Below are 27,878 nucleotides of genomic sequence, written 5' to 3'. Positions count from 1 at the left end.
ACCGAGTTAGTACCATGTGCCTGGAAGGATTGAAGATACAGTGTATACGTTGATGAACATCGCAAGATCAGCTGCACTAGCAGAAATTATAGTTAACAAACCTCATCAATAAAGTACGTCTGTTTATCTATCTTAAAAATAACCAGTGTCTGAATATGTTTTGTGTGAATGTTTCTTACATTAAGTGAACTGAACCTTATTTTATTTGTATTATTTTGAACTACTTCTTTGCAGTCGTGTGGCTAGCTAGATAGCAAGTTTGTTTGTCCATTTGCTGTCTCACTCAGTAAACTGGACGGGTTAGAAGAAAAACAAGCAGGAAAAGCTGCAGCTAGGACTAGAGACAGGAGAAGCAGAATTCCCATTCTTGTTTTTTTGCTCCACACACTGGAATCTAACTCACCATTTCCTTTGTCTTCAGGAATGTTGGTGCTGCCAAAACATACTGAAGCAATCAATAAAAAAGACACTTGACCACAATTCCTGTTTAAATGTGTGTGTAAGAAAAATTAATCTGGGAGCAACAACGGTTCTGTCCGCAGCACGTCTGTTGTTTCACAACAGATGATTAGCATAGAAAAATTAAACACAAACAATTTTTGAAAGACTTCTATCTTTAGAAACTGTGTGTTAACTATGTGCAATGTAAAAAGTGAGAAACAAAAAAGTACTTTTATTTTATTTAAATAAATGTAACGCTGCAGACTGACACGATGATTTACTCACTGGAGGAGACTGATGGGAAGGAAAGGGTTGAAATTATCCAAACAGTCTGCCTGCAAAGAAGTTGCCACTGGTAGAGAAGAAGCCAAGTCTGTGTTTGAGGATGACGCAGAAGCTCTGTTCGATTGGCCGAAGATGGCAGTGCCTTCAGAACCAGCGCTGTACAGGGACGCTGAGCTGGAGGACTTGGAGATGGGCTGAGAGAACAGGTGGTGGCCTGATTCTGGAAGATAGTGAAAATGAAATTCAACAGCTAACGTTTAAATGGGTCAGAGTGATTGTTTTAGTAAATGTTTGATAATACCTCTGTGGTCCTTGTCCTCATGCAGTCTGTTCAGGGCTCCTCTGTAGATCATGACCTGAGCTCTCTCCAGGTCCATGAGAGACAGGCTCTGTTTGATGGGACAAGGCCTGACTGCCCACTTCACCATGCTCTGCACCACGTACTGCAGCACTGATCTCAGCTCAGCCTTCTCATCCCACTGCTTGGAGATGGACTTGGCCTCGTCCGGGTTCAGGTTTTGACCGGAGACGGGACTTAATGATAAGCCGGAAAGGTCATGTCTCGGCACCAGGAGCACATCGGAGAGCTTTTCACAGCTAAAAATTACAGTCAGAGATTTCAAAGCTCCGATGAGGAGATATGAGACTCTGACTGCTCTCAGTTCAACTGCAAATGCGTCCGATTTGGAGGATTGAGAGATGTAGTGAGGTAGGGGCAGAGAGGAAAACTCCTGAGGGTTTGGGTCTTTTGCAGCGTCTTTGGTCAATAATGGAGAAGCGCTGGCGTCCGTCTGAAACTTCTGATCCTTTAACTTTCTTCTCTCATCTTCTGTCAGCCATCTGACTTCGTCGGACATTTCTTCATCCAGATTGGTCTGTGTGTCTGAGTTCTCCTCCGTGTATATTCTTTTAGGGGCTGCGCTGGCTCCCAGCCACCCCTGCTCCTCTAGAAATCCCATCAAATAAATCAGATCTAACAGCACTGTTGGTTTGAGGCCTCCTATGCAGGTGACGTCACAGCAGGATATGTCGCATGGCTCCAGCGAGATGATTGGCGAGTCGCTGGGTGACCAAGAATTCATGGAGCTTAGTTATTTAGAAGGATGGGAAGAAGCCACAGACAGAGCATGGATTGACAGCAGGGTGGATTCAACAAGGGGTTAATGGAATTAAGAAAGATGGGGGCGGGGGGGGAGCGAGAAGAAATTAAGATCAGATGAAAGTAAAATAAAATGTTACACAAGTTACAGGGGACAAAAAGGAAGAAAAACAGAAGGGAATCATACAGAATAGTAAAGATGCTGAAAGAACCAGGACAAGAACAAAATATATCATTGTTTAATGGAAGTTAATAATAAACCCACATTTAAGAAACAAAACGTTTTAGTGACAAAATGAACCTGTGTGTGAATGTATGTTTGTAAATACCTGACAGAGAGGTCTGCTTCCTCCCACTGAAGCTTGGCCGTGGAGCTTCCTTCTTTCAACACGCCCAGGAGAATTGCTCTGCGAGCGCTGGGTTTGTGCAGACACAGACCACCAGCCCGCAGACCGTTGTCCACTCCTCCGATCAGGGCCAGAACAGGCCACACCTCGGTGCATAAAGCAGCCAACTTGGTTTCTGATAACGGCTGGCGAAGTGCTGGCGACGGTCCTGTGACGTTCCCGGACGAGTCTTTGCTTCTTTCATTCTCTTTTGTCTCAAAGCCTGAGAAAAGATAAGAAAAATCCAAAAGTCAGACTTTTAAAGACATAAAAAAATTATAATATTATACTGTTATTTAAGTAAAAGGTTACATAATAGACTTTTGAAGCAAGAAATAACCAGTTCTTCTCACAAACCCACTATCATTCTCCAGTTTCAGACTTTTAAAGACATAAAGTGAGAAAAAAAATGTTGTGAAACATTAAAACCTGTAGGATGGACCAGGGCCGGATGTGGAATATCTGGTCCAAAAACATGCAGATTGGAGATTTGGTTAATTGTTTACTCAAAAGTTTCAATGATCACTGATATATTTGTGTGTGAATCTATGCAATATATAAGTGACCCTGGATTGGACAATGGTTGCTGCTAGGATTGGCACCAGTCTTGTCAAATGACACCAAGAAGGATTGGAAATTTAGAACACAAGGATGTAAACTTTTATTAAAAGGTACAAAAGTAACCAACGTGAAATAAACCAACCCTGAAACCAACCCATGTTTCCTGGATCCTCCTCCTTTAAATAGAATCCAATGAGCTCCAGGTGGCTGTGGATGTACTGGTTGATGTGCGAGGCCCAGTGATCACTCTGATGAAGTTTGCGCAGGAGCCGCAGCGTCGACTCCAGGAGCACCATCATCCTCGGGCTGCAGAGAGGATCTCCAGGAAGGAGGTTACTGGGCATGCCTCTCATCTGAAGGTCATGCAGTGCCACCTGGGAAATTTTTACAGTAAATCAGTCATCAATTTTATCAGTAACATAATCGACCAATGGGGTATTTGTATACGTTCAGTGGAACATTAACCTTTTCTCCAGGGTTACTGCTGTAGAACATTACACAGGGATACAGTTCAGAGGCGACCACACCTTCAAATGCCAATTTTGGTTCCTGGAACAAAACAAGACTGAGTCAGACTAACACATTACAGCAGTACTTCTCAAATATTGGGGGGGGGGGGCACTATGGGGGCTGCGGTGATGAGGTGACAGGGGTTAGGGCAGGCTGCTGTAATGCTTAAACGATTAACAAGCCTCCAGTCACTAGGTGGCAGCAACTCATACAATGTTCTCAGGTTCTCAATATTATTTCAATGGAGGGGCGTGAAAAAAATTCCGTCCCCTAGGGGGCATATGACAGAATCCTACCAAACCTACACACCATTTTTATTGATCCCACACTGGGAGAATTGTTGTTTCTTGTGTTTTTTGGTTCAGTTATTGGCTGCTGTGTTGTGTGCTACTCAATTCTGATACTCATAATGGATGTAATGCAAGTTATGTGGGACAGATAAAAAATAGAAAATAAATCACTTGTTTGTTTTGTTACTCAGAATTTGTGATACACTCATATTTCTATTTCCTCATTTTGCTCCTTCCATAAAGTGCTCTTGCGCCCCTGGAGGTACTTTGAAAACCTCTGCTCCAGCATTTGTGTCAACTGACCTTGTCGTTCTTAGCAAATGAAATGGTGTGAGCCTCCATGTCCAGGATGCAGGTGATGGTGTCACCCTGGCTAAAAGATGGAAGTGAGCGGACCAGTTCGCCTCCATGGTACAGGTTCCCGCTGTAGGCACGATACAGCCACATGTCCGTGGTGGTATGGTGGTTGTGATCTTTGACAGGCCACCGTGAAACGCCCACGCACGTGCCCTCGTTGCCTCTGTTCTCTTTGGTAATGTGGAACTGAGGAGAGAAGTCAGATACGTGTCAAGTTCTCGAACTACACGATATATTTTAAAAAAACCAACAGATTTCTTAAGAAAAGAGACAAAGAAGACACCAGTCCATACTTTCCATATGAAACAGCCAGAGGTGACAGCGGTGGTGGCAAGACCATAACCTTTCCCTCCAGAACCGTGGGAGAGGACGCTGCCGCTCTCCAGAGAACAGCACACGATCTTTTGTGGGTCAAAGGAAAAATCCCCAATAGGAATACATTCATCCTGGCTGCCTGGGTTCTGCAGAACAAACAGTCAGTAAACATGGTTATTATATAGAGTTTAGCACTGTTTATTAACCACAAATATTAATGGACAATTAAACTGACAGTGATTTTCAAAGTTTGCCCTGGGAATTTTTTTTATTTCTGTTCTTTTGGAAGTTAAACAAGAAAATCAAATAATTATAAACATAATCGTTAATAATATTTGTTTATTTTTGTGTGTGAGTGTATGTGAATTTCTTTGCTTCCTGGAGTTAGAGAATGTTAGACTTTAACAAAGTGAGTTATTAAAAGGGCATGTAATCCTTTCTGTCATTATTTTTGCCTTTTTCTAACTTCACCAGTGTCTTTTCACTCTGCCCACACAATGGTAAACATGCCCATCTGTTCTATTGTGCATCCCTGCTGTTTTCACATTTATTTCTGCCAGTGTGAGTGTTTTTTCACTTTTCACTAAACACAGTGATTTGGTTTCTACCCTGCCTGTACACACTGCATGTCTATATGTCACATTTTTGTTTCTCAAAAAATGCTTGAACAAGAACATGTTCTGCATCTTTGAATGAGGCAAAAAAAAAACAGGTTGTGACCTGGTGTGAAAGACGTCACCCATAATTCCATAGAGAAAGAATTCTCAGGTGGAAACACCACTTACAGAAGTGTTTAGTGACTTCATTGGAGAATATGTAATATATATATTCTATGAATAGATATTGTTTTTTTGTCCAGAATTCCAGTCAGATTGATGTTTCCATTATGACCATTATTAATCGGCAGAACAAACTCAAGGCCTCAGAAATTAAAATTACTTTGTGATTCATTATTAATGGTAGTGTTTTGACTGGACTACCTCCAGTAAACATGTGTCCATAATGTAGAGAATTAGACATGGGTGACCACAGTTTTTTAGAAGGATAAATATTCCAAACTACCACAGTTACCTTGTATAATTGTTGGGACTATGTGTTCATTACCTCAGCATCTTTTGGAACCTTCTCCTGGCGTTTTCGTTCTTCTAGAGGCTCCTCCCACATGTAAACGGGTAAAAGCTGGAAAAGTTGTTTAACAATCTGGAAAATGACAAAAGAAAAAAGTAAGGGGGAGGGGAGTTTAAACACCAGGAGAGCATCAAAAGAGTAATTAATTCATAAAAAAAAAAATTCAGATTTATTTTAAGTCGTATTTTATACCTGTTGAATCTGACTGGGCTCAGAACAGGCAGGTAAAAGTTTTTCTAAAATATGAAATGCCAAGAGCTTTGTTCGAAGGTTCTGGAAACAAGGAGAGCCTGAAAAAGAGCAGAGTTGGTTAAAAAACAAACAAAAAAAAAACACCATACGCACTACTTCAAGTATTTGTTTATAAGCATTTTTACCTGAAGGGCACTTAGGTATGATGATGGCCATGATGGGATCAACCCATTTGACAAAAGTAGAAATTCTTCTCATCACTCTCAATGACAGCACACGCCTTAGAAAGACGAGGAAATCTGCCAGCTGAGATTCAATGGCTCTGCTGCTTTCCAGACCTAAAACAATTAAACAGGAAGTGAAACAGATGCACAAAAAAAACAAAAATGTTTTTTTTTATTATTAATTTAAAATCTAAAAGAAATGCCACACCAACTAGATCCACGCTCTTGCCGTGCATCATGTCTGGATCTGTTCTCTCAGCTGTTCCTCTTTCCGTTTGCTGCTTTTGGTAGAGAGCGTGGAGGACGACCTGGAGCTGCTCGCACATCACCTCCATCAGAGCATCAGACACATCAATGGGCAGCGAATCCTCAAAGGAGCTGAACAGAGGAGTTGGAGGGTGGAGGCAAAATAAAAGGTATTTCAGTCAAAGTTGTGACTACTCTCAGATCTAAAGTTTTCTTTCTATTTTCACCTGGCAGCTACAGTCAGGATCTGAAGCAGGCGTCGACATGCTAGTCTAACAGCTCCACTCAGCAGCATGGACCCAGATGTTGAGGCTGCAAACCAGCCCTGGTTCATCAGAGCGCAGCTGTTGTTGGTCAGTTTGGAAAGGACCTCCAGGATGCCACATTTGATGACCAGAACCAGGTCCACTGGTTGGTAGGAGAAATTTAGTGCAAAGATTGTGGCAAGGAGAAGGTGCTGACAGGAGCCTGAGAATAAATAAAATGAAGAAATAAATAAAATAAATGTAGTCAACAGAGGACTTAGTTACAACACCGGTGTAATACTCAGATGAAAAACAAGTGAACAGAGTGTTATCATACCTGAATGGTCTCTTTCCAACAAAACCTTCTGTCTAAGGACACATACCACCTGCTGGTAGAAAGTATGAGCTGCAGACTGTAGTGCTCTCTGTGTATCTAAGGAAGCTGAGCAGGTGCCAGACTGAAACACAAACAAACAAGTTAGATTTATGTATAAATGTCATTCTTCCTCCATTTCAGCTGGTAACATTTTTGGAGGGTTTTTTCCCAGAATTTTTACCAAGTAATGCTGGATCTCATAATAGGCTTCAGTGTGAGAGCCAAGGATCTGTGATCCCAAACTGAAACATCCAGAGAGGAACTGGAGCTGAACGGACTGCAGCAAGGCAGGAAACTGAGGGGCCACGACCGTCAGTCCACTGCTCTTTTCCTCCATCTTGGCCAAGAAGGACGACATCTGACAAAAAGCCTCAAGACGCATCTGATTACAAAAAAAATAATAATATCGAGTGAGATCCCACTGTACTGGTGATCAGAGTATGTATCACAAATGGAAAAAAAGTAAAAACAAAGCTGAAAGTTATACCTCAGCTCTTTGTTGCTGTTGCAGGATTGCAGAAGTGATGGCCCTCGGGTCGGTCTGATGGCTCGTCTGTGCAGTAGGAAATGTTGCAGCGCAGGAGGAGGATGGAATGATCAGGGTCCCACATGCAAAGTGGAACACCTGGTTAAGAATTTGCAGGTTGTTGTGGCCACAGTGGGGTATGGTGGTATTTGGGATGATACACTGCCGGAGACGATCCCAGGCGTCTTTCATGATACCCAGAGAACACAGAGGCAACGCTGAGACAGACACGACACAGGATAGAAGTCAATTGTTGCTCAACACCTTTTTTTTTCCTTTCATTGTCAATCATTTATAAGTCACTCTGTTGGGGAAAAAAAACAATCTCGGTGTGAGTTCTCTCACATAATGTGTTAACAAATTCTGTTCAGACAGTAGCATTTCTCAACTAACTGTTAGAAAAACAAGGTCGAAGACAAGATTGGAAGACAACAATATAATCTTATCTATCCATATAACACAGCACGATAATCAGTTTGTCAAATTATTCAGAGTACAATTTTAACACACTATGATTAGAATAATGCACACCATATACCCAATAATACCACTGTCCATCCACTGATCTCTCAAATAAAACATTATTTAGGCTTTAGTCTGTTAGATTTGGAGTCTGAAAGATGTATTTTTTTGAAAAATCGTCAGATTACCTTCATATGAATGAAGTAAATAAAAATAACAGTATAGAGACTTCGACCTCAGGTCAGACTTTCAGCTGACATCAAATCCTCTTCACCATGAGTCATGACTAATTCTGATTATTTACAATAATAATAATAATAATAATAATTAAAAATGATTAATTATGTTTAATGTATGGCTTCCTTCAAATTAATTAAACATTTTAAATTGTTTGACAGATTTAAATCATTTGTGGTGTAACATTTAAACCAGCATGGCTTTTTATTCTTAAATGACAGAAGTACTAATTGGATATACTCACCAACTTTACTCTTGGAGGGTGCGGCTGTGTTTTTGGATTGGTCAGACTATAATGAGAAACAGAAATAATTTTAGCACCAAAGTGGAAAAGAAGAGACGTTTTGGCTGCGAGTAAAACCGACCTGTTTCGTGCCTTCCATAACTGTGTGATAAGATTCAGACGTTTGTTTTCTGTAAGAAGAATAATTTGGAGACTTAACTGAAGAAAAGACAAGCCATCAAACAAACCAGTCCAATCCAGCTTCAATAAGACAGTTTCTACCTCGCTCCAGTGTTCAGAGCCTGGCCATCCTCCTCTTCACTGGGCTCCACCCAGGCCGGCCTGACTCCCAACAGGAGAAAGAGGCAGCGGGACACCACCAGATGGCAGGCTGCAGGGAAAGACAAACTTTCCTCACTATCTCCCTGCTTCTCCCAGTGTTGCGTGGGGTTTGGCTCCCTGTTGGGACTGCCAGGACTCTCCACGCTGCTCTGGAGCGTGGACGTGCCAAAGGACTCGTACACCGTCACATTCTGCTGGACCTGCATGGCCTCCCGTGTGGCCATGAAGGACTCCAAGACTTCTGCACAGACAGGAGCTTCTCTTAAAAAATGGTTGACTTTTTACATGTACTATCATTTAAAAACAAGCTTCCTGAAGTTATGTCTTTATTTTATTTGAACAATTCTGAAGTTCAGACACATATTCTAACCTGACAGGTACATACGGCTAGTGCCAAACGTATCCTCCTCTTCCACCTCCTCCTGGTTGTGGTTGGCTGTGGGAGGCGGTGTCACCTGCACCTCCCGACTACAGTGACTCACTGACTGCTGCACGTGGTCCTTCTCCTGTTGCTCCACAGATGTCCCTGGCATCTGTCTGTCTGCATTAGGACTTTGAGGAGTTTGGGCGGCCTGCAAAAAAATAAATACAAATACTTTTGTTATTTATAACAAAAAAACAAAGAATAAAAAGCAACACTGAAGCAGTCCAGGAAAAAAAACTAAAACAAAATGCTTTGTGGCAACAACTCATGCACTATTTCTGTTTAATGAAGACATTCAAAAGGGTTGAGTTAGTTCTGGTACCTGTTTTGGAGCAGTGTGTGTCTGTGAAGTCTTCAGAGTGTTTTTATGAGCCAACAGCGTGCTTCGGATTTTATAAACCATTTCATAGACATCCAACAGAATCTCAGACGGTTCATATCTGTCTCAGGGTAAAGTGAAAATAGAGCTCAGTATTCTGCGACAATCCTTCAAAATTAAGACAGAAATTACATTTTTATTCACTTTTTTATCATGAATCAGACAGATCTAATAATTTGGGCATAGTTAACTTTAGATTTTTTTAAACCCATGACTTCTATGAGTTGGTAAATTTCAGTTAATATTACAGTTCTGCTGGAATATTAGTTACATTAGTTACAAAATTTCAGTTAATATTACAGTTCTGCTACCTATTAAAAATGTTTAGGGAAGAAGAAAAAACCAACATATTTGCAACTTACAGGTCACTATAGATTATATATATACGTATATATATATATAAAAATACTGAAAAGTCCCAACTGTCGGGTCACCCACCTGTCCTGCCAACAGGCCTCATTCTGCAGCCCTGTGTGCTTTAGCAGAGCAGCCAGGCTGCAACGACAGACCGCCTGCAGCAGAGCGTCGCCTGAAGACCCTGCACTCTCCCATTCTGCTCCCACAACAAAGTGACAAAATAGTTACAACAACCAGTCACCAGGTAACACACCCCGAGTCAGACCAGGAGTCTCTGTCAGCAGAGTGATGTGACCTGTGTGAGCAGTGTCGCACCTTTACTGTGAGCGTATTCCTCCATTTTCTGCCACAGCTTCAACGCAGCTCCTCGGGACGGTCCCAGTGCCAGTTCCAGTAAAGTCTTGGTTTCTTCATTCACGCTCAGCTCCGTCAGTCGGGCATCGATGCTGCCCAGTAGCACCACTTCAGTCAGCCATGCCATGCTTGAGTCTACAGTCAAACACAGAAAGAACTTTAACTGTTAGCACCAACTCATTGGTATGAACTTGTATTTTGACTCTATGAACAGACAGTATTTACAGCATAAACTTATTTTTTTTGAATTTATTTCATCCTCCCAAGACAGTATTTACAGCATAAACTTTTTTGAATTTATTTCATCCTCCCCCCCCCACAATGTTGCCTTCTCTCAGAGTTTCAACAGAATGTTGACACATGGTCTACATTGAGAAACTCAATGGTTTCCAGTTACCAAAACATTAGCACATGTTCATGCAGAGACAGAGAAAACAGGTAGCTTTACTACCCAGCTGTTCATAGTCCGTCTCGAGGCCATTCCTGAGGAGGACACTTGATAGCCAGTAGTCTGAGGTTTTCTCCTGCAGAGAGGGTGATGGGCCTTGCAGCATACCACCGAGGCACCGGCCGACAGCCAGGGCTACTGATCGTTCCAGGTCCAAGAGCCAAACCCACTCCTCCTGCTGCTGCTGCTGCTGCTTCTGCTGCTCAGGACCCGTGTTTCCTTCAGTTTTATCTGTAAAAAAGTTTGATCTGTGTTATTAAGGTGCGCTTCTAAAAAAAATAATAATAATAATCAAGTTTGAGAACATCTAATTGGGTTCTCAGTCATGTAGGTCATTGTGTCTGAAGCAGTTAAGGTTAAGGTTGAACTTTATTGAACCCACACTGGGGTTAACAACATCTAGAGGAAGCCAAAACATAAAGTGCAGAAAATAATGTAATACAGAGTAGAAGTTAAGTTGAAGGCAAATAATAACAATAATAAATAATTTGAACTTTATTGATCCCATATTTGGTAAATTCTTGTGTGAACAGCAGAACTACTGCAACAGGCGCCAAGCATGTGGTTCGTCTGGGAATCAAACCAAGGACTCTATGCTCTCTGCTTTCAAGCCAGGCGTGCTAACAGCTACACAACAGAACTGACTGAAATGGACTGTCTTGACTCTTAAAAGACTGTTCCCCTCTCGTTTTAATCAGCATTGACTGACTGCTGGAAATATCCCTTTAACTGCATCTAAAGGGCAAGAAGACTGAAGGAAGACAAGGAGCACACAGCAGACTGTGTCCTTCAGGTTATACCAACCTCCAATGTGACTCACACAACCCCTGATTAGCACCTTAACCCTGGTCACCTGATCACAGAATCATGACATTAGGTCAGGGTGTGGTCGCTGATCTTTTTTTCACAAAAACAACTCTCTTTTCAACCAGCTTTTCTGAGGCCTTAGTTTTTTGAAATGCCTTCAAGAAACCAAGCCAGTCCAGTTGCCTTCTACTCAACTGCATCAAATATACAATAATGCTTTGCCATCAATGCCCTTCATCATTAAAATGAGAAGGTCTTGTGTACTGACCTGAGCTGGGAGTTTGGTCCTTCAGCCCTAGTTCTTTCTCCTCCAGAAAGGCCGTCTCTGGCAGTAACCTGTTGAAATCATTCAGGTGTTCCAACAAGGCCAGCAGGTGACTGAGGAGAGGCTGGACGGTGCTCAGGGGAAGCAGGAGTAAGGAGTACATCACCTGGCACAGCAGACTGCCAGCCACCGAGCTGTACAACACCACTGGAACAACGAGGGAGAAAATGACGAGGATTAAATATCAGACTCAAAACAGAATTTTTCTCTATGGGTTTCTTGGTGTGTGTCCACACACATACGGACATACATTAACATCATTCTTACTTTCCAGCTTCAGGATGATGTGTTTATCCAGACAACTGTCCTTTAACAGTTTGGTGGATCTCCTCAGGGCCTCAGCAGCACAGGGAAGCAGGAGGTAAAGATGCTCACGAAGCAGCATCACACTGCTGTCATCCTACAGAACAGCACAGTCAGTGAGAACCTAAAAGTAGTTCTGACATCACGGAGCTCCAAGTAAAAATAGAAAAATAAAAAATAAAGGCTAGTGCAACATTAACAGTGCTAATGTGAAACACAAAAACGTCTCTATCGGCTGTGGTTTATATCTTCAGTCGTGACTGTGCTTCACCTCAGGGCTGGAGTTGATGAAACAGTGTGCGAGCAGATGTTTGTAGAGTCCAGACAGAAGCTGGTGGAAGTGACAGGGAGGGTCCGTCCGTTCCTGGCTGTCATTACTGACCTGCTTGTCACTGTTTTTCTCTAACTCTCCAAATGCTCGTTCCTGTTTCAACACATACCAAAAGAAAACAAAGAAGTGAATCCTAAACGCAGTCACGTTTTTTTGAAAATATTCGGACAGTGAAGAAATGAGTTCCATACCGTGTAAAAGCCTATGCTGAGGAGCAGGGTTTTGAGCAGCACCTCTGCTAAGTGCATGGGATCATAAGGTTCAACGGAAGATGACGAAGGCGGCCGTGCAGACAGAGCAGGAGTCAGAGGAGGTCCGAGCGCTGCTACTTCACCAAAGTTACTGTAACCCAGTAAAGAAGCCACATGGCTCTGGTCCTGAAGGCTGCTGAGGACCATGTCCAACTGGAGACGCTACCAGTAGAGAGACAGAAAAAAAAATAGTATTGAATAAAAAAAAAGACTTAGACTTAATAAGTGGTGAATGGACATACCTGGCCTTTAGAGAGGACATTCAAACTCTGAGGGCCATGAGGGAGAAGTGAGAGCAGCAGCTCAGTTCTTTCCCTCAGTGGAGGCAACAGCAAAGAGGCACCAATGGAGAGTGTGTTTAGAACTGCCTGAGGATGGACACGGAGACCAGGTGAGTATTCACTGGACACATTCACTGGTTACTGTAATACAAGGAGTCTAATAACAAAAGTATTGTCATCCATCTAATCTGACCACTGCAATATGATTGAAATATTTAGGGGTTTGTCCAGATGCCTGACTGAAATGAGCAGATCAGAGGGGCAGTTAAGGTGGAGTAGGTTTGGAGATAAATGTGGATGTTGGAGAATTAATGGAAGACTGTTTTAAGCCAAACAAATTGTGTTTGCTGGAAATTCCAAGTAATTTCCGAGAATACAATTACAGTATTATTGCTGGAAATTCCAAGTAATTTCCGAGTAATACAATTATAGTATTAGTATTAATGTGTCCCTACATTAAGGAAGACTGTTACTCCACCTGGTGAATGGAGTCCGGCATGTTAGTGTCTATGAGCCTGAAGAGCAGGTTCCTTAGAGGTCTGCTCTGAGCACCGAGGACTGTGGCCCCTGTTCCTCCAGCATGGGCCAAAGACAAGTGGATGGACAGCAGTTTCATGCAGAGCTGCAGAAACTGATGGTGTTCCCTAAGAAACAAAGGCTGATTTAATGTACTGTACCTGTGTTATATTAGCATGTTGTTTTAATTCATGTCAAGACATACTTTTTGGTTAAGAATGGAGCTGGAGGCACGTCACTTCCGAGTCCGTCACAGAAACTTTCCAGAAAGTTGCGTAGATAGGAGAAAGTGCTCTCCTCCAAGTCCACACAAAAGGGCCGGTGCCATGCAACCAGTTGCCTGGAAAAAATGGGGAAAAAAGTACCTTAAAAAAGCTGTTCATGTTCATCATGCTGGTGCTCACCTCAGTGTATCTGAGCTGAGAAAACAGCTGACAAGATTGAGTTCTTTTAGTGGATTCTGAGAAGGAGATGTGGTCATGTGGAGACTCCACCTGTCAGTTGGAACTGCAGTCCAGGCCAGACTGTGAGACGTTCCAGCAGTGATCTGCTGAATGGACACCCCCTCTAGACCGTGGACTTTCTTAGGTCTGGTGATTGGTGTGGACGTGTGACCTTGTCCACACTGACCCATAGTGTTGTTTCCCCAGGCGTACACTTCATTTTCTGGGAATGAAAGAAGAATAAGACAACATGAGGAAACGTCCGTTTGTTTCTACAATTGAGATCCTTCATGACAGCAGCAGGTGTTTGGTGTTATTCTTTACCATGGGAAAGAGCCAGACAGTGGCTGTCTCCACATGAGATATCAATGATCTTGGTGACACTCAGATCCTCTATGAACCTGGGTTTCAGAGAGGTCATCTCTGAAGAACCACAGCCTAAACAGGAGCCGCAGCCCCAGGCAAACACCTGGACGGACGATGTATATAAAAGAACGTTGGTATCAATTCAACAACTGATGAACTGATAAACAGATTATCAACAGAGAATCTAGAATAAGTTCATGATTTGTAATTTTTAAACTTCCGTTTTTTGATAATCAACTGATTTGGAACCTCATACATGCAGTATTAAATAAGCCATGATCATTTCATCTTTGCAGACTAAGAGACTAAGGCTGACATTTTAACATTAACTTTCTAAATGATACATTTAAATCTCACCTGTCCAGCAGATGTAAGAGCCAATGACGACTGGCTGCCAGCACACACTTTCCTGATGATGAATCCGTGCAGAGACTCTATGACCTTGGGTCGATATACGCGATTGGTGTCTCCGTGACCCAGTTTACCTGCAAGGCATGAGTCCCAGTAGTGAAACGACCATCAAACTAAAAGTGACTTTTAAAGCAGAAAACACACACAAAAAAAATCCTTCCAGTCCATGACTGAGTGACAGCTGACAACGTACCATTATCTCCTCCACCAAAAGACCACACGGTGTGACCGTCCTGTGCCACAGCGATGGTGTGAGAGCTACCACAGGCCACTTGACCCACACCGCTAATGTCCTTCACCAGTGTGGGCATGTTCCGACTCTGGCTGTCACTGTGGCCTGGGGCAGAAAGCACACGTGTGTTACTAGGAACTGTTTTTCCTTTGACAAACAAGCCAAGTGAGAATAGGTCCTCGAGTCTGTCGTGTTTACCAAGTCGACCAAAGTCTCCTTCTCCCCAGGTGTAAAGCTCTCCGTCATTAGTCACGGCAGCGCTGTGTCTATAGCCAGCAGACACACAAACTACAACCTGAGAGAAACACAAACGACATGTTAAATATATTGACACACAGTACATCTGGAAAAGCAAGATTTTTTTTTTTTTTTAAAGATAGCTTTCCTGCACTTACTTTGCCCAACAGTGGTCCTTGTATGATTTTGGGATATTTCTGAGTCACACTATTGCCATGGCCCAGCTTCCCATATTCTCCATCACCCCAGCTGAACACCTAATATAGGGTGTATATAAATTCATACATTTGCTATTTTATATGTAAATTTTTATACCATAGCTTTCATTAAATGAAATAAAACGGGTCACACTTCATGTTGTGTATGTCATTATGTCACATCATGATCAAGGAAAAAAATATTTTGAATTTAAAAAATGAAAATATATTAAAATAATAATATATAACAACAATAATAATTATTAATAATAATAGTAATAATAATAATAACAAATTAAAAACCGTATACAAATATATGACATGACACAGCTTTTATTCTACAGCAGGTGCTTTAACTTCCCACCTCTCCCTCCACCGTGATGGCCAGAGTGTGGCCATCAGAGCCTTTAGAAGACGACACTTTCTTCATGTTCCTATGCGGCTCCAGCACCAGTTTTTTAGGCATAGATTGGTTATTTGAGTCTCCCAGTCCAAGGCGGCCGTAGCTGCCTTTTCCACACGCTTTGACTGAACCGTCAGCAGAGACTGAGAAGGTACAGTACTGACCCGCCTCGATCTGCAAGAATTAAAAAGAAGAATTAATACAATACAGAATGGTTAGGTGAAATGTAGTAATATTTATGTATTTATTTGTAATTAATTTTGTGGGAGTATAAAAAGTTTTGCTGCTGGTAGCTCAGAAAAACATTTGTTTTTGTAGCTTATGGTAGAATCACATATTAGTGCAGATTAATTATGGTAGAGCTTTAAATTAATTGGTAAATTAAATGTTGATTAATCACGATTAATTAAAATTCTTTTATTATAATATTAATTCTGCCCATGTGCAATAATGAAAAAATTTAATCTGATCTAATTAACTAGATTTACGTTTTAAGTTTGACAGCACTACAAAGATGTAAAATCACACAGTAAGTGTACAAAATAAAACCTTTATAAAAAATAATGTTACTTTGACGCTTGTGTCCCTTCTTTCAGTACGGTGTAGCCTCACCATTTGAGCATCACTGAACCCCTGTGTGAGCTTTGGCAGCAGGATCTTCTCCAGGGTTCCTTCTGCCAGCTGATGGCTGCTGTTGCTGCCCCACACGTAGACCAGGACGTTGTCGTTCTCCGTACTAGAACCTGCGTCGGTGCCACAAGAGCACAGGCAGCAGGACGCCAGGTTACAAATCTGAAAAATAAAACAGCGCAGGTCATTAGTGTGAAGCACTACTATCATTTACACGAGGAATGTGCAGCGGTACAGCGTCGGACTGCGTTCACTACTGTACCTCTTCAAAGAGACAGAGAGCTGCCTGGGAGAGACGACAGAGTCCGTCTGCATCCTTCTTCAGCACCTGAGTGTTTACAGAGTCTCCGCGAAAACCCTGGGAAGAATTTATCTCAGGTTTTAACAGCATACCGACACAAAGTACTGCAGTATTGTTCAGGCCACTCATTTGTAAAAAAAATAGTCAAGAAGGTTGACTTTGTGTTAATGCTTAACTGTAAACTCAGTGTTTGTTCATACAGTACAACAGAAGAGGAGGAAACTGATGTGTCACTGAAGAGTTAACTGTATTAATAGGCAGAGGGCTTTAAAAGGTTAGGCCTAATTTATTCATCTAGAACTGCAGGAGTTAACTGTTGCAATAATGAATTTATAATTACTACATCTGATCTAGTTTTACAGTTATGAAAATAGAAAGTGCATAGTATTCAGTGAGAAACTTGTTTCACCAGATCAAAATTACAGACTAACAACTTAAAAATAACAGCTGTGACAAAAATAACTTCATTGTAGAAACTGTGGCTTAAGAGAAAAAGGGGGAAAAGGAGAAAATAGACGACCCTTAAGGAGCATGTGACATACCGAGTATTGCCTCATTTGGTAAAGGGTTTGATAAATGACATCAAACCCAACACAAGCTGCCTGTTGTGAGTTCAGAGAGGATGGAGAAGAAGAGGAAGACAGAGTGGAGGAGGAGGAAGAGGAGCAGGAGGTGGAGGAGGAAGTGGAAGCAGCCAGCGCTATCTCCACCCACTCCAAAAGAAACTTTAAAGAGCCTCTCTGCATGGCCAGACCAAGAAGTAGCTCCAGCGCTAACCTCCGACCCGTGGGGTCTGCCCCACCTGCCCCAGTGTTCACTGACGTCTTCTTGAGGAAGTCAGCCACCTGTGACAGACAGTCCAGCCCCACTGAAGGGATCTTGTTCTCATTGGCCAGAGACAGTGGTGGTAGTGACGCCAGCACTGACGACGCCGTGGCAAGAACATCGTTGCAAAGAACCGACTCCGGGTGCACGGACGCAGCGTACCTCCAGTTCTGCTGCAGCAGCGAGAAGAGCAGACTCAGACCCGTCCTCACACCCATCTCTATAAGAACATCTCATCGTTGCAAAGAACCGACTCCGGGTGCACGGACGCAGCGTACCTCCAGTTCTGCTGCAGCAGCGAGAAGAGCAGACTCAGACCCGTCCTCACACCCATCTCTATAAGAACATCTGTCCCCGACTTGACTTTCGAGGCTGCCGCCGACACACAGGGCTCTGAGGCCAGCTCAAGCTGCCCACATTCAGCCCCGCTGTCCGTGGAGTGGGAGGGCAGCTGCATGCGGAACTTGTCGTGGTATTTGCTGTGGAGCGCATAGTAGATCCTTTGAAGAACTACCAGCCGGTGGTGGAGGCTCAGGGTGTAGGAGGTTTGTGTCAGCATGCGGTGAGCCAGCCATCGCTGACTATGAAGCAGAGACGACAGATACTCTTCCTTCTCCGCCGGGACACTCGAATCACACTCAAAGTCGGGCAGGCGTGGGCCGATGAGCTCTTGAACGGGCTGGGCCAGAGTCACCACTTCCCTGTCATGAAGCAGTTTCCTGTAGAGTGCGTCCGCCCTGTGCCTCTTGGCCGTGTCCACGCCGTCTTCTGCTGCCCAGGAGCTGTTTAAATGCTCCTGCCACTTTAGCAACACATGGGTCTGACAAGGCACCATGTCTGGGCATTATCTATGCTGTAATGTAGACCTGAAAGAGAGGGGGACACGCTGGGATTAGATGAAGCACAAGCACAGAGAAACTAAGGACTGTCAAACGATTAATCACATTTAATCACGAATAATCATCATCTGATCCAAACGATGGAATATTAATACAGAAAAATCTCGAGAAAAATATGCAAGATTTGTCATCACAGAGTTGGATTTGAGCCGTTTCTGTGCATTTTGATAGTTGATCAAAAATGTTTTGCAAGTTGCCCTCAACCACATTAATCGGTCTACAGTCAGTAGCCCTGTCCGCCATAGACATACTTACTGCCCTGCTCTAGAAAAGGACACGAGATGGGCAGCTGACCTGAAGTTGAAAACCCCACAATCACGTGCTAGGCGTTGACACGGTATTTTAACCTCTGGGTGAAATAAAAACTTTTCAGGCAGCATGTGTAAATAACGTGTGTATTACGACTGTGTATTACAGCAAAGTGGATGGACAGAGTTATTGAATATACAGTGTGCATCATTCTGCCTTTACGTTAAAATACAATATCATTTTAATCTAGTTTTTTTTTTTTACAAATTCATTCCTAAAACTAAAATGTTACTCTTGACAGCCCTGTGAGAAATACAAAATAGATAGACGTCACTCATCTTTCACAAATCACAATGAATAAATGATATTTTCATTTTATTATGTTATTGACATCATAAATAATCAACATCGCTGCTGTGGGTTTTGATTTTGTGCCGCATGTGTGTTTTGCTCTGCATTTGAATTCTCATTTGGGAAACAAAAAAAAATCAAAAATTAAAATCCATCTCAAATACACATGAATTTGGAAAAAAAAGCTTAATTTAATTATTGACAGACAAATCATGAATTTTGAAAATTCTTTTTTTAGACCATAATTATCAAGTACAATACAAAAACGTATGGCCATATCTGGGATATTACACCATTAGCTCACCTTACATCCTTAAAGGCTGACAAAAAACATGTGCTATTGATTCATCCAACGCAGAACTATGTGTTGTTCTGCCGTATCTCACCAGTCTGAGCTTTAATTAAAATAAAAATGTAGATTTTACAGATTTATCAACATCATTAACAAACAGACAACATTTGCTGTTAAGGGCCAGACGTAATGCATCTCCCAGATAAGTAAACCCTTTGTCAAGGTGTCAGATTTCTCCCTAGTGTTGGCTCTGCTTCAGCATCTAGGACTGTGCCATAGGCGCAGTGTGCATTACTGAAATAGCTCATCTCACCCTGTGATTGCATCTAACATACCCACGCTAATGAGGGACTATTGTCCAACAATCCTCAACTGTGCTTTTCAATGCACAGCATTCACAATCATCTTCCTTCAACGCTGTGGCACTTAAGGAATTCCTGCCACTTACAGGGATTTTATATATATATATATATATATTATACTGTGGTAATTCCAACAACATCCTGCCTTTGATTCATTCATATCATCTGTCTCTCACTCAAAATGCAATCGTCATAGTTATTGTACGAATATTGATCTGAAACAGAATCCACTGCAGAGACCATTGCAGGTCTAATGCTGTTGTTCGGTGGATGTAGAAATAAAATGGTGGTTGCCAGATTCATGGCATGCTGGTGAGCTAACTATTCTCATGACATTAGCAACATTTGAATTCATATTTAATTTGAAAGTATGGGAAACCGTACATTTCACTGTTATTTTAAGTTAGATTTTAATTTTTACGTTTGACGTGGACAGTAAACTAAACGTGTGCGAGGAGCTGCTCATGTGTGGAACCGAACTCTTAACTGGACCCCGGCTATTGAAACTTGCAAGGAAAATTCGAACTGGCACGAGTGAGAGAATTTAAGTTACCGCCGGCCAAAAAATGTGACATGACACTTTAACCGTAGTGCAAAGTCACAGAGCCTCAGACGTCTCCCCTGTCTTGCCTCAGATCCGTGGGGATATATGGTTTCTCCTCTGACCAAGAATAGCATTTTTGCTATTTCTGCCTGTAGTTGACTACCCACGGGGCCAAAATACCAACAATGTTTGACACAGCCACGGAAGATTACAAGTAACATAAATATATATAGAAGACAAAAATATTCAGGGAAACCTGGAATTTATTGACACTGTCAAACTTTTCTTTCTGCTGTGCTACACTTTTCTAGACAGGACTATTCTCGTGCTCACCCAATCCTGCTCACTGCTGTAAGATTTTGATTTGGGCTGCAGATTTCAATTTCCTCAAATCAGGGTTGCAGCTGTGAGTTTTCATTTTCAGGTTTGCAGCAGCTCTGCACACCCCACTTTGGGAACCACTGCTCTAAACACACACAAAATTCTGCAAACATTTTTTTTTCTTTCTGCAGAAGACCATGTTTTAGCACATAGTACTTCCATGAACAACTTTGTTCAAGATAGACCCATATCTTAAATGTCACTTGGACACATCTTCATTAGGTGACTTTCTGGGCCGTTCTGGGAAACGGTCCAGAAGCGTTTTTATTGACCTTGTGATTTAAACAGTCCTTCAAACTGAGCTGGAAGATGTTGCTATTTCAAAAAGAGGCCATTGGGTTTGTTTCCACAGTGACCTTGACTGATAATCAAGCACCTTGTTCATGTTCCAGAGTATATTAGATGTAGTGTGTATTATTCAAAGCAGCATGTCTGACATTTAAAATAATTATCTTAAGAGCTCTGTAATTAGTAATGTTTTAAACACAAACAACGCAGCTCCACTGGTTCTTAGCATACCTGGGTGTGTGTACAGGTGGGTAAACAGTAGGCTATTGCCCACTAAATTTTCGCACAACATTTACCTAAAGATTTCTAGAAGATCAATTACAAAATACTACCCCCCGTAGTACACGCTGTAATTAATGTAAATCAAAATGACAAATAAAACATAATAAACATTATTATGCAAAGGGAGACTTAAGGTTTTCATAACACGTGATTTTGAAGGTTTGCCAACATTGTGACGTCACCGCTGATCTCCCAATGTTAAGTCAGTGAACAAAAACAACACCTATTGAACCGACATTATTCGGTTGTAGACAGACAGAAAGTACCTACTGAAACTGTTGCCTTTCAGGAAAAGAAATACTCATTCATTTCTTTTTAATTCAACTTACAAACTATTGATATTATTATTTTATTGGGGCAATTAATGCTATACATTTTGAACGCCATATTTAAAAAACAGTGGTCCCAAAACCACCGCCTGAAATACGGTCTTCTCACTGACAAAGGTCTGTACATAGGCTGCTTATTTAACTACGTCCATTTTTTTTAATTACACAAAAAACGTACATGTATGTTTAACATTGTAGCCTAACGTTGTCAGCCTAGTGACACAGAATCGCTATATACATCACCAATAAGAGGCACATGCGCCCACACACCATTTGACAGACGGAGTCACCAAGAAGTGACTTTATAACGCGTTCTACGCCGTGTCACATACACATTTGGACTATCAGCTATCATGTAATTCGTCTGCATCTCTCTGCAGTGACGGCTTGAGCTAAGACAGGCTGCACTGCAGCAGCACCATTAGCAGCCGGGCTCTGTCTCGGTCTCTGTCTCTGTCTCGGTCTCTGTCTCTGTCTCTGGTCCTCGTATGTTGTCTCTGCCTGTCTGTGCCGCTGCTGTCAAACATGGCCAAGCCCCTTCGCTGCTAAGCTGCTGTCAGTAAAAAAAAAAAAAAAAAAAAGCTCCCGCAGCCGGTAAAGGCAGCGCCAGTGTGTCTACCCTGAGTGTTAAAACATGAAGACAGGCCGTGGACATGCGACTCACCTTGACAGTAAACATCTGCCGTTAAAGACGTTTTTCCGACACCTGTCCCGTCTCACGGAGGTGCCGCTTCACAGCAGACGCAAATATCACTTCAACCTTCTCTTCTTCCCGTTTCTTCTTCGTTCCCTTAAGCTGCTGGAGCAGTGAGGGTGACAAGCGATGGAGGGCAACCATACCGCCCTCTTGTGTCCCGAGAGAGAACCACTGTTGGACCTAGAATGATTTTTAAGGGATGGCAAGAAGAGAGTAAAAATATTTTGAGGTGAAAGAACCTAGAGCTAAGGGGTATGTACAAATATGAAAACAAATAGTAGACAGAAATATAATTTTCACTCCACTCCTATTTGCCAGACTAATTAATAACTTCTATCAAGCGATAGACACTTTCGGATGGTGCTACACAAAGTACCTCCAGAAAATCGGATTATTTTAGTTGGGTTCGTGTTTTCTCCAATAGCTTTTAAGAAAATGCTTTTTCATCAGGCAATCTAAATAATGCAAAGAGCCCAAGAACCTAATTTACATTTTAATGACCTAATACGTATTTAAATTTAAATCTAGTTTAATAATCAAAACAAAATTATGCCAAATTTCTTTTTTTACATGAACCTTTAAATAAACTGCATTTGACATGTTTACCATTTAATTTACTGATGCTAAGGTGTATACAACCTCTGACTTTAATGTTAGGTTGGTTACAAATTTAATGCATAGATGTTTTAATTTTTTTAATAATTTCCACTGGTCTGTTAATAATTTCTAAAGTTGTTTTATTAGCATTCTCTTTAAATATATATGTTTTTCCTTTCTTCATATATGGAATATTTAATACGTTTTACGTAAAGAGCAAATAAAACTATTCGGTCATGTGCATGGATCTTTGGGTCAAACCCAGGGACGTGTCTGTCTGATTTGAGGGGGGGGGGGGGGGGGGGGGGGTCCTCACCCACACAAAAACAAACCAAACAAAGTATGACATCAGCTCAACCCTTTTTCAATTCCTGGATGGCAGTGTAGAGTTAATCCCACTTCCAAGCCGGATCTCTAAAAAGGGTCCTGACTGGCAAGAGGGACGACAACACCGGAATGAGGAAACTGACGAGGGCCAACCATGTGCAAAACAAAGTTGTTCATCGCTGATAACCGCGCAACATGAAGACCTGCAGGTCACTCCAGTCAAGTCTCTCGGAGCTGATGCGCTCGTCTGTCTCTTCCCCGACCTCCAACACCAAAGGACAGCAGCCTTCCACCACCTCCCTGGACTCTGTCTGCTTCTATCCGGCGATGTCTCTGCTCCTCATCACCGTGCTGTCCTCACTCCTGGTGCAGGATGCCAAGGCTTGGGGCACCGAAGTCAAGTACGCTGTGAACTGCCCGGACAAATGCAGCGTGGAGCTGTGCGGCGGGGCGCAGAGGTGCGCACGGTCAGTCCTGGATGACTGCGGCTGTTGCCAGGTCTGCGCAGCCGGCAGAGGAGAGCACTGTTACCGCACAGTGTCGGGGATGCACGGAGTCAAGTGTGGTCCGGGATTATACTGCGAGTTCTACAAGGACGAAGACGATTACGGAGACGAATATGGCATTTGTAAAGGTAGGATAAGGGAGCAGGGCAGCCCGGGGTAACACCTGCTGTCTCTGCCTGCTGCAGTCACAACACAGGGATGCTCTGCTGCACCACACCGCGTCATTCAGTCTTTCCAAGACCTCAACTTGTCACATAATAAATAGGAGCAAAATCGCGTCTCATATTTAGTAACGATATAGCGATATAACGATATACCGATTCTTTAAAATGTGATTTAAAACCACTGAACCCTGGTCATCACTTCATCACTGCTGCCCACGGTCACTCAGTCAGAGCCTTGACATGGAACCAAGAGGCGAATCCTCCATCTGTTCCATTCAGGTCCAGTTTACAGTATAGTGCTTTATTTCTGCTGAGTGTCTGTGTTGTTGTTGTTTGTTCTGTGCAGAATGTCCTTACGGAACCTTTGGGCTCGAGTGCCGCCAGAACTGCAGCTGCAAAGGAGGCATTTGTGACAGAGAGACAGGAGCTTGTCTGACTTTCAAATTCTTTGCAAAAAGTGCTGGGAAACTCAAGACTGAGCCACAAGCAGGTAAAAAAAAAGGGCGGGCAAAAAAAGTCAATTTTATTTTTCCATTTTTGACCAAATGAATTAAAACACAAAGATGTAAAAGTCAGTTTCTGCCCTGGTATCCTTAGGAGGAGAGGTGGGCTCCGGGGAGGTCAACTCTGCCCAGAACAGAGATCAACAGACGGACAGATCGACTGCCCAGAAAAGGCTCATCCCCCGCTGACAACTGCTGACAAAATCTCTCTGTTCAGTGTGAATGTAGCATTAAATTAAAAAAAAGAAGATGGATGTATTTTATTATGTTCGATGACGGATGTTTCACAGACTTGGAGAGTTCTATTCCGTCTGCTTGGTCTTTGTTTGACATATCACGTTATCTAATGAAAGACGGGCATTTGAGTTTGAATTGAAAATGATCTGTTTGTCTTCCATTGCTGTATTTATCTATATTTAGTGTGCCTTTATACTTTACAGACGAAGAAGTCTGAGGTTGTACTCTAAGAAGCTGACAAACACCGTATATGTTGTATAAGACACCAGCAAATGTAAAAAAGATCTAACAATTAAACCAAAGTTATAAATGACTCCTGTGTTTTTTGTTTTTTTTTTTAACATCTACATCACAGAACATTTGTATCGCTGCGTTAAGATCAATAAATACTATGCTATAAATACTATACAGTACTATGTAACTAAATATTTACCCTTGAATCTGAGCTGGACATTGTTTGAAATTTCTTTCGGCGTCACAGATTCAAATGTGGAACCCTTGGAAAATCTACGTGATCTTAACTGAGACTTTTAAGTCTTTGAACACTAAAATGTACATCTTATGTTTGCAATTATGCAAAAAAAAATTCTATTTGTCCTATTTCTAGGACTATTGAAGGACAAAATTTTTACTTAAAGTATGTGTGTGACTAATAGTATTTAAGACCATGTAATTCCTAATATAAGTGAATATATGAGTATAAATACATATATATAATAGGAATAATAATAATAATAATAACAATAGGAAATAAAAATACTCAATAGCTCTGTGCAAAAGTGGGGCCCGCCCCCCACTTTGGACAACACTGCATGTATTGGGCTGTATAAGATAGACCTTTGCACCTTTTTATTTGTTTTTAATATACTTAGTTTGATGTTCTTTTATATATAAAACTAGTCTGTGATTTTCATTTTGAACCAAAGATATAAACGTTGCTAATTGCTAATTGCTAATCCTTTGCTAATTCGTCGTTGGGTGACAATCGGTGACTTGATTTTGACCATCATTAGTTGTATTTTAACTGTGGGAAAACGCTGATTTAAAGGGAGTGACATCTACTATAGAAGAAAGGACGTAGAACATATGTATGGGATTTAATTCTGTTTAATAATTCTATGGGAAATCGGAGAATTATTTCTGTTATTATTTCTGTCAAATTTATTTATTTAAATAGCTGGGAAAGTATGGAGGAACTGACATTCTTGAGCAGAAACTATTTTTTGGATGTTGCTGGTGGTAACAGTGTATCAGAATACAGTAGTAGAACTGGCTTTTAATGCCAAGATCCCTGGCCAGGCATCCTGAGTCTGTCAGCTTCCACTAATGCCAGCAAAAATTTGTTCCCATGCAGAAAAAAAAACATCCAAAATACCATCACCGTCAGTCCAAAAACTGAAAAAGTGAAGACAGGTCCCCAGGCTGAAGAATGTCAGTGGTGGGAGAAAATTTGTCTGAATAGTTTTCTGTACTAGCTTTGAGTGGGATGCCATTTTTTATACCAATAAATAATAATAGACAGAGTTGTTTTCAGGTCGACGTCTGCTAATTAAATAAATATAATTTGTTTTAAGATCACTACAGTTAACTTTATATATATATATACATTTATATATATATATGTATATATCACAAACTTAAGAAGCACATTTAAACTTAAATTTCTTTGATTTCATTTCTTCACCTTTATGTCACACACTTTTCTAAAATAACTCTGTCACAGTCAAAAATAGCTCTTATTAGCCTCACCTCTGACTCCTAGTGGTGCACTAATGTTTTCCAGTGTCCAGCTTGTTTATTTCCTGTGCTTCCTGACACCTGTGAAAATGGTCCTTCTTCCTGTTGTTGTTGTGTCTGTCCGCGGCAGGAATTTTGTTCAAGTGACACTCCAAAAGCTTGGGATTTGTAACCAACACCAACACACAAACTGCCTTATCCTCGTGACTTCCTGTCCAGGTTTTTGGTTATTAGTTGAATGGATTCCCACCGCAGTCATGCTGTACTTCAGATACACGTTGAAGTACGTACAGTACCCTGACATTGAAAACAGAAAAATAAAATATATTCAGCCACCCTGATAAACGTTGTTAAGAAAAGTTTATCTTTACGACAACAGAGAAACTGAACTGTGTGACCAAACCAGACTAAAATATTCACACCTCTGGATCCTACAGTTGTGTACTACAGTATACAGTATGCTTAAATACTACTGTTTAGTTACTGGAGCTGTTTTTAATAGAGGTGAAGTGTGGTAAATCTCCTGTCCCTGTTTCTATGTTGTTCAGTGATGAAAACTTCTTCCAGTTGACTGTTGGATGTTTGTTTTTTTTTCTTTAATTATCTTTTATAGCTTATCCTTTAAAGTCAAAAAGTCTTAAGACAGATGTTCAAAAGTTTCAGATGGTAAGAACTAAAGGATCGTGAGACACATTTATCAGAAGTCTCCAACATTTTTACAGGTTTAACATCAATTTGTCTTGACTTAAATTTGGGCTGCGTTTGTTTTATTTGATCTGTTTCTTCAACACCCGAACTATTGAAATTTGAACTCAAACAGAAAAACAATTACCGGGAAATTTGAACTCAAACAGAAAAACAATAAATTAAAAATATTTAAGCTTATCAACAGTTTTTATCTGACTTCGTCTAACATTCTTTCCTAAAACTGATTGAACATTGAAAGGACCAGAATGTCTTTAGACGAAGCACTGAGGTGATTTCCGTTTCCTTTTTTGATCTTCATACATACATTAAAACTAGAAGATCACTGTATTTCATTCCATATTCATTTTAAGACATTTTTGTTTGATTGTGTGATGTTGGATTTTTCTAATGTAAAAATATGTGCCGTTGGAAAACACTGCTCTCGATAACCTTTTGACACAAACATTAGTTTTTGAGGCTGAGAAATGTACTCCGTTACGTTGGTTCACTTCCAAAGTCCCTACTGGTGATTTATGGACATTGCAGATATCGGCTCACGTTCCTTGCTTGGAGTTGATTCATGACATTAACCATAAATTAGACACATTTTGGAAGATTTGGGAACCATGTCATTCCTTTCCCTGGCCTTAATTTATAATCTGCACTTGGAAGATGTCAGCTAATGGACCTTTAATTTATTTTCTAATCATATACTGGTCGTTCTGTATTAAAGGATTTCGAACACCCACACAATTTATGGAGAGGTTGTTTTTTTTCACAGCTGTAAATGTAATTAATATGACAGAAAAGGTAATATGAGTATTTAGTTTGATTCTTTTAATAATCAACCTGTTTTATTTTTTATTTTTCGTAAAACATTAATTAGCTTCAGGAGGAATCTTTATAATCTGAGGTCAAAGCCACGTGTGCACACACATGTGGATGGATGCACTGCTCTCAAACAGGTATGTGAGTAGCGCTGTGTGTGTGTGTGTGTGTGTGTGTGTGTGTGTGTGTGTGTGTGTGTGTGATGGTATGAGAGTTCCTAGTGTGCAAATCTTTCTCTAAGTCTCCTGAGAACGGACAGGCCGAGGCCCCGCATCCAAACAAAGGACCCTGGAAAATAACAGGAAGGAGTTGGTGAGAAATACCCTTTATCTGACTCCCTAAACACGTCACT

General features: G+C 41.4%; 2 protein-coding genes across 2 annotated transcripts in view; one reads left to right on the top strand and one right to left on the bottom strand.

Moving 5' to 3' along the window:
* Nucleotides 1–22,377, bottom strand: part of LOC103390261 (probable E3 ubiquitin-protein ligase HERC1) — a 40,883-nt gene extending 18,506 nt beyond the window's left edge. Inside the window, 44 exon segments of the mRNA XM_017038728.2 lie at nucleotide 1; nucleotides 3–20; nucleotides 727–946; nucleotides 1,028–1,812; nucleotides 2,155–2,434; nucleotides 2,927–3,146; nucleotides 3,238–3,321; nucleotides 3,876–4,115; nucleotides 4,223–4,390; nucleotides 5,349–5,444; nucleotides 5,565–5,662; nucleotides 5,750–5,902; nucleotides 5,997–6,166; nucleotides 6,262–6,502; nucleotides 6,617–6,737; nucleotides 6,837–7,037; nucleotides 7,143–7,399; nucleotides 8,125–8,170; nucleotides 8,246–8,294; nucleotides 8,386–8,686; nucleotides 8,816–9,017; nucleotides 9,192–9,309; nucleotides 9,687–9,801; nucleotides 9,921–10,094; nucleotides 10,411–10,638; nucleotides 11,483–11,686; nucleotides 11,807–11,939; nucleotides 12,114–12,266; nucleotides 12,365–12,586; nucleotides 12,667–12,792; nucleotides 13,184–13,349; nucleotides 13,427–13,561; nucleotides 13,716–13,887; nucleotides 13,989–14,133; nucleotides 14,388–14,515; nucleotides 14,635–14,778; nucleotides 14,872–14,968; nucleotides 15,069–15,167; nucleotides 15,472–15,684; nucleotides 16,123–16,302; nucleotides 16,403–16,498; nucleotides 16,984–17,428; nucleotides 17,545–18,132; nucleotides 21,908–22,377. The exon segment at nucleotide 1 is cut by the window's left edge and continues 148 nt beyond it. Of these exon segments, the coding sequence (XP_016894217.1) occupies nucleotide 1; nucleotides 3–20; nucleotides 727–946; nucleotides 1,028–1,812; nucleotides 2,155–2,434; nucleotides 2,927–3,146; nucleotides 3,238–3,321; nucleotides 3,876–4,115; nucleotides 4,223–4,390; nucleotides 5,349–5,444; nucleotides 5,565–5,662; nucleotides 5,750–5,902; nucleotides 5,997–6,166; nucleotides 6,262–6,502; nucleotides 6,617–6,737; nucleotides 6,837–7,037; nucleotides 7,143–7,399; nucleotides 8,125–8,170; nucleotides 8,246–8,294; nucleotides 8,386–8,686; nucleotides 8,816–9,017; nucleotides 9,192–9,309; nucleotides 9,687–9,801; nucleotides 9,921–10,094; nucleotides 10,411–10,638; nucleotides 11,483–11,686; nucleotides 11,807–11,939; nucleotides 12,114–12,266; nucleotides 12,365–12,586; nucleotides 12,667–12,792; nucleotides 13,184–13,349; nucleotides 13,427–13,561; nucleotides 13,716–13,887; nucleotides 13,989–14,133; nucleotides 14,388–14,515; nucleotides 14,635–14,778; nucleotides 14,872–14,968; nucleotides 15,069–15,167; nucleotides 15,472–15,684; nucleotides 16,123–16,302; nucleotides 16,403–16,498; nucleotides 16,984–17,428; nucleotides 17,545–18,101 (8,001 nt within the window). The 5' untranslated portion in view covers nucleotides 18,102–18,132; nucleotides 21,908–22,377.
* Nucleotides 22,378–22,904: 527 nt separating this feature from the next.
* esm1 (endothelial cell-specific molecule 1) lies at nucleotides 22,905–24,587 on the top strand. Its single transcript, XM_008326050.3, has 3 exons — nucleotides 22,905–23,498; nucleotides 23,881–24,024; nucleotides 24,132–24,587. Exons 1-3 carry the CDS (start codon nucleotides 23,060–23,062, stop codon nucleotides 24,224–24,226), a joined length of 678 nt encoding a protein of 225 aa, XP_008324272.1. The 5' UTR covers nucleotides 22,905–23,059; the 3' UTR covers nucleotides 24,227–24,587.
* The last annotated feature ends 3,291 nt before the right edge of the window (nucleotides 24,588–27,878 follow it).

The sequence above is a fragment of the Cynoglossus semilaevis genome, chromosome 14 (assembly GCF_000523025.1).
Source record: "Cynoglossus semilaevis isolate Cse_v1.0 chromosome 14, Cse_v1.0, whole genome shotgun sequence".
In the NCBI taxonomy this organism is placed as follows: Eukaryota; Metazoa; Chordata; class Actinopteri; order Pleuronectiformes; family Cynoglossidae; genus Cynoglossus; species Cynoglossus semilaevis.
Note: the sequence above shows the minus strand (reverse complement) of the source record. Positions and strands in the feature narration are given on the sequence as shown.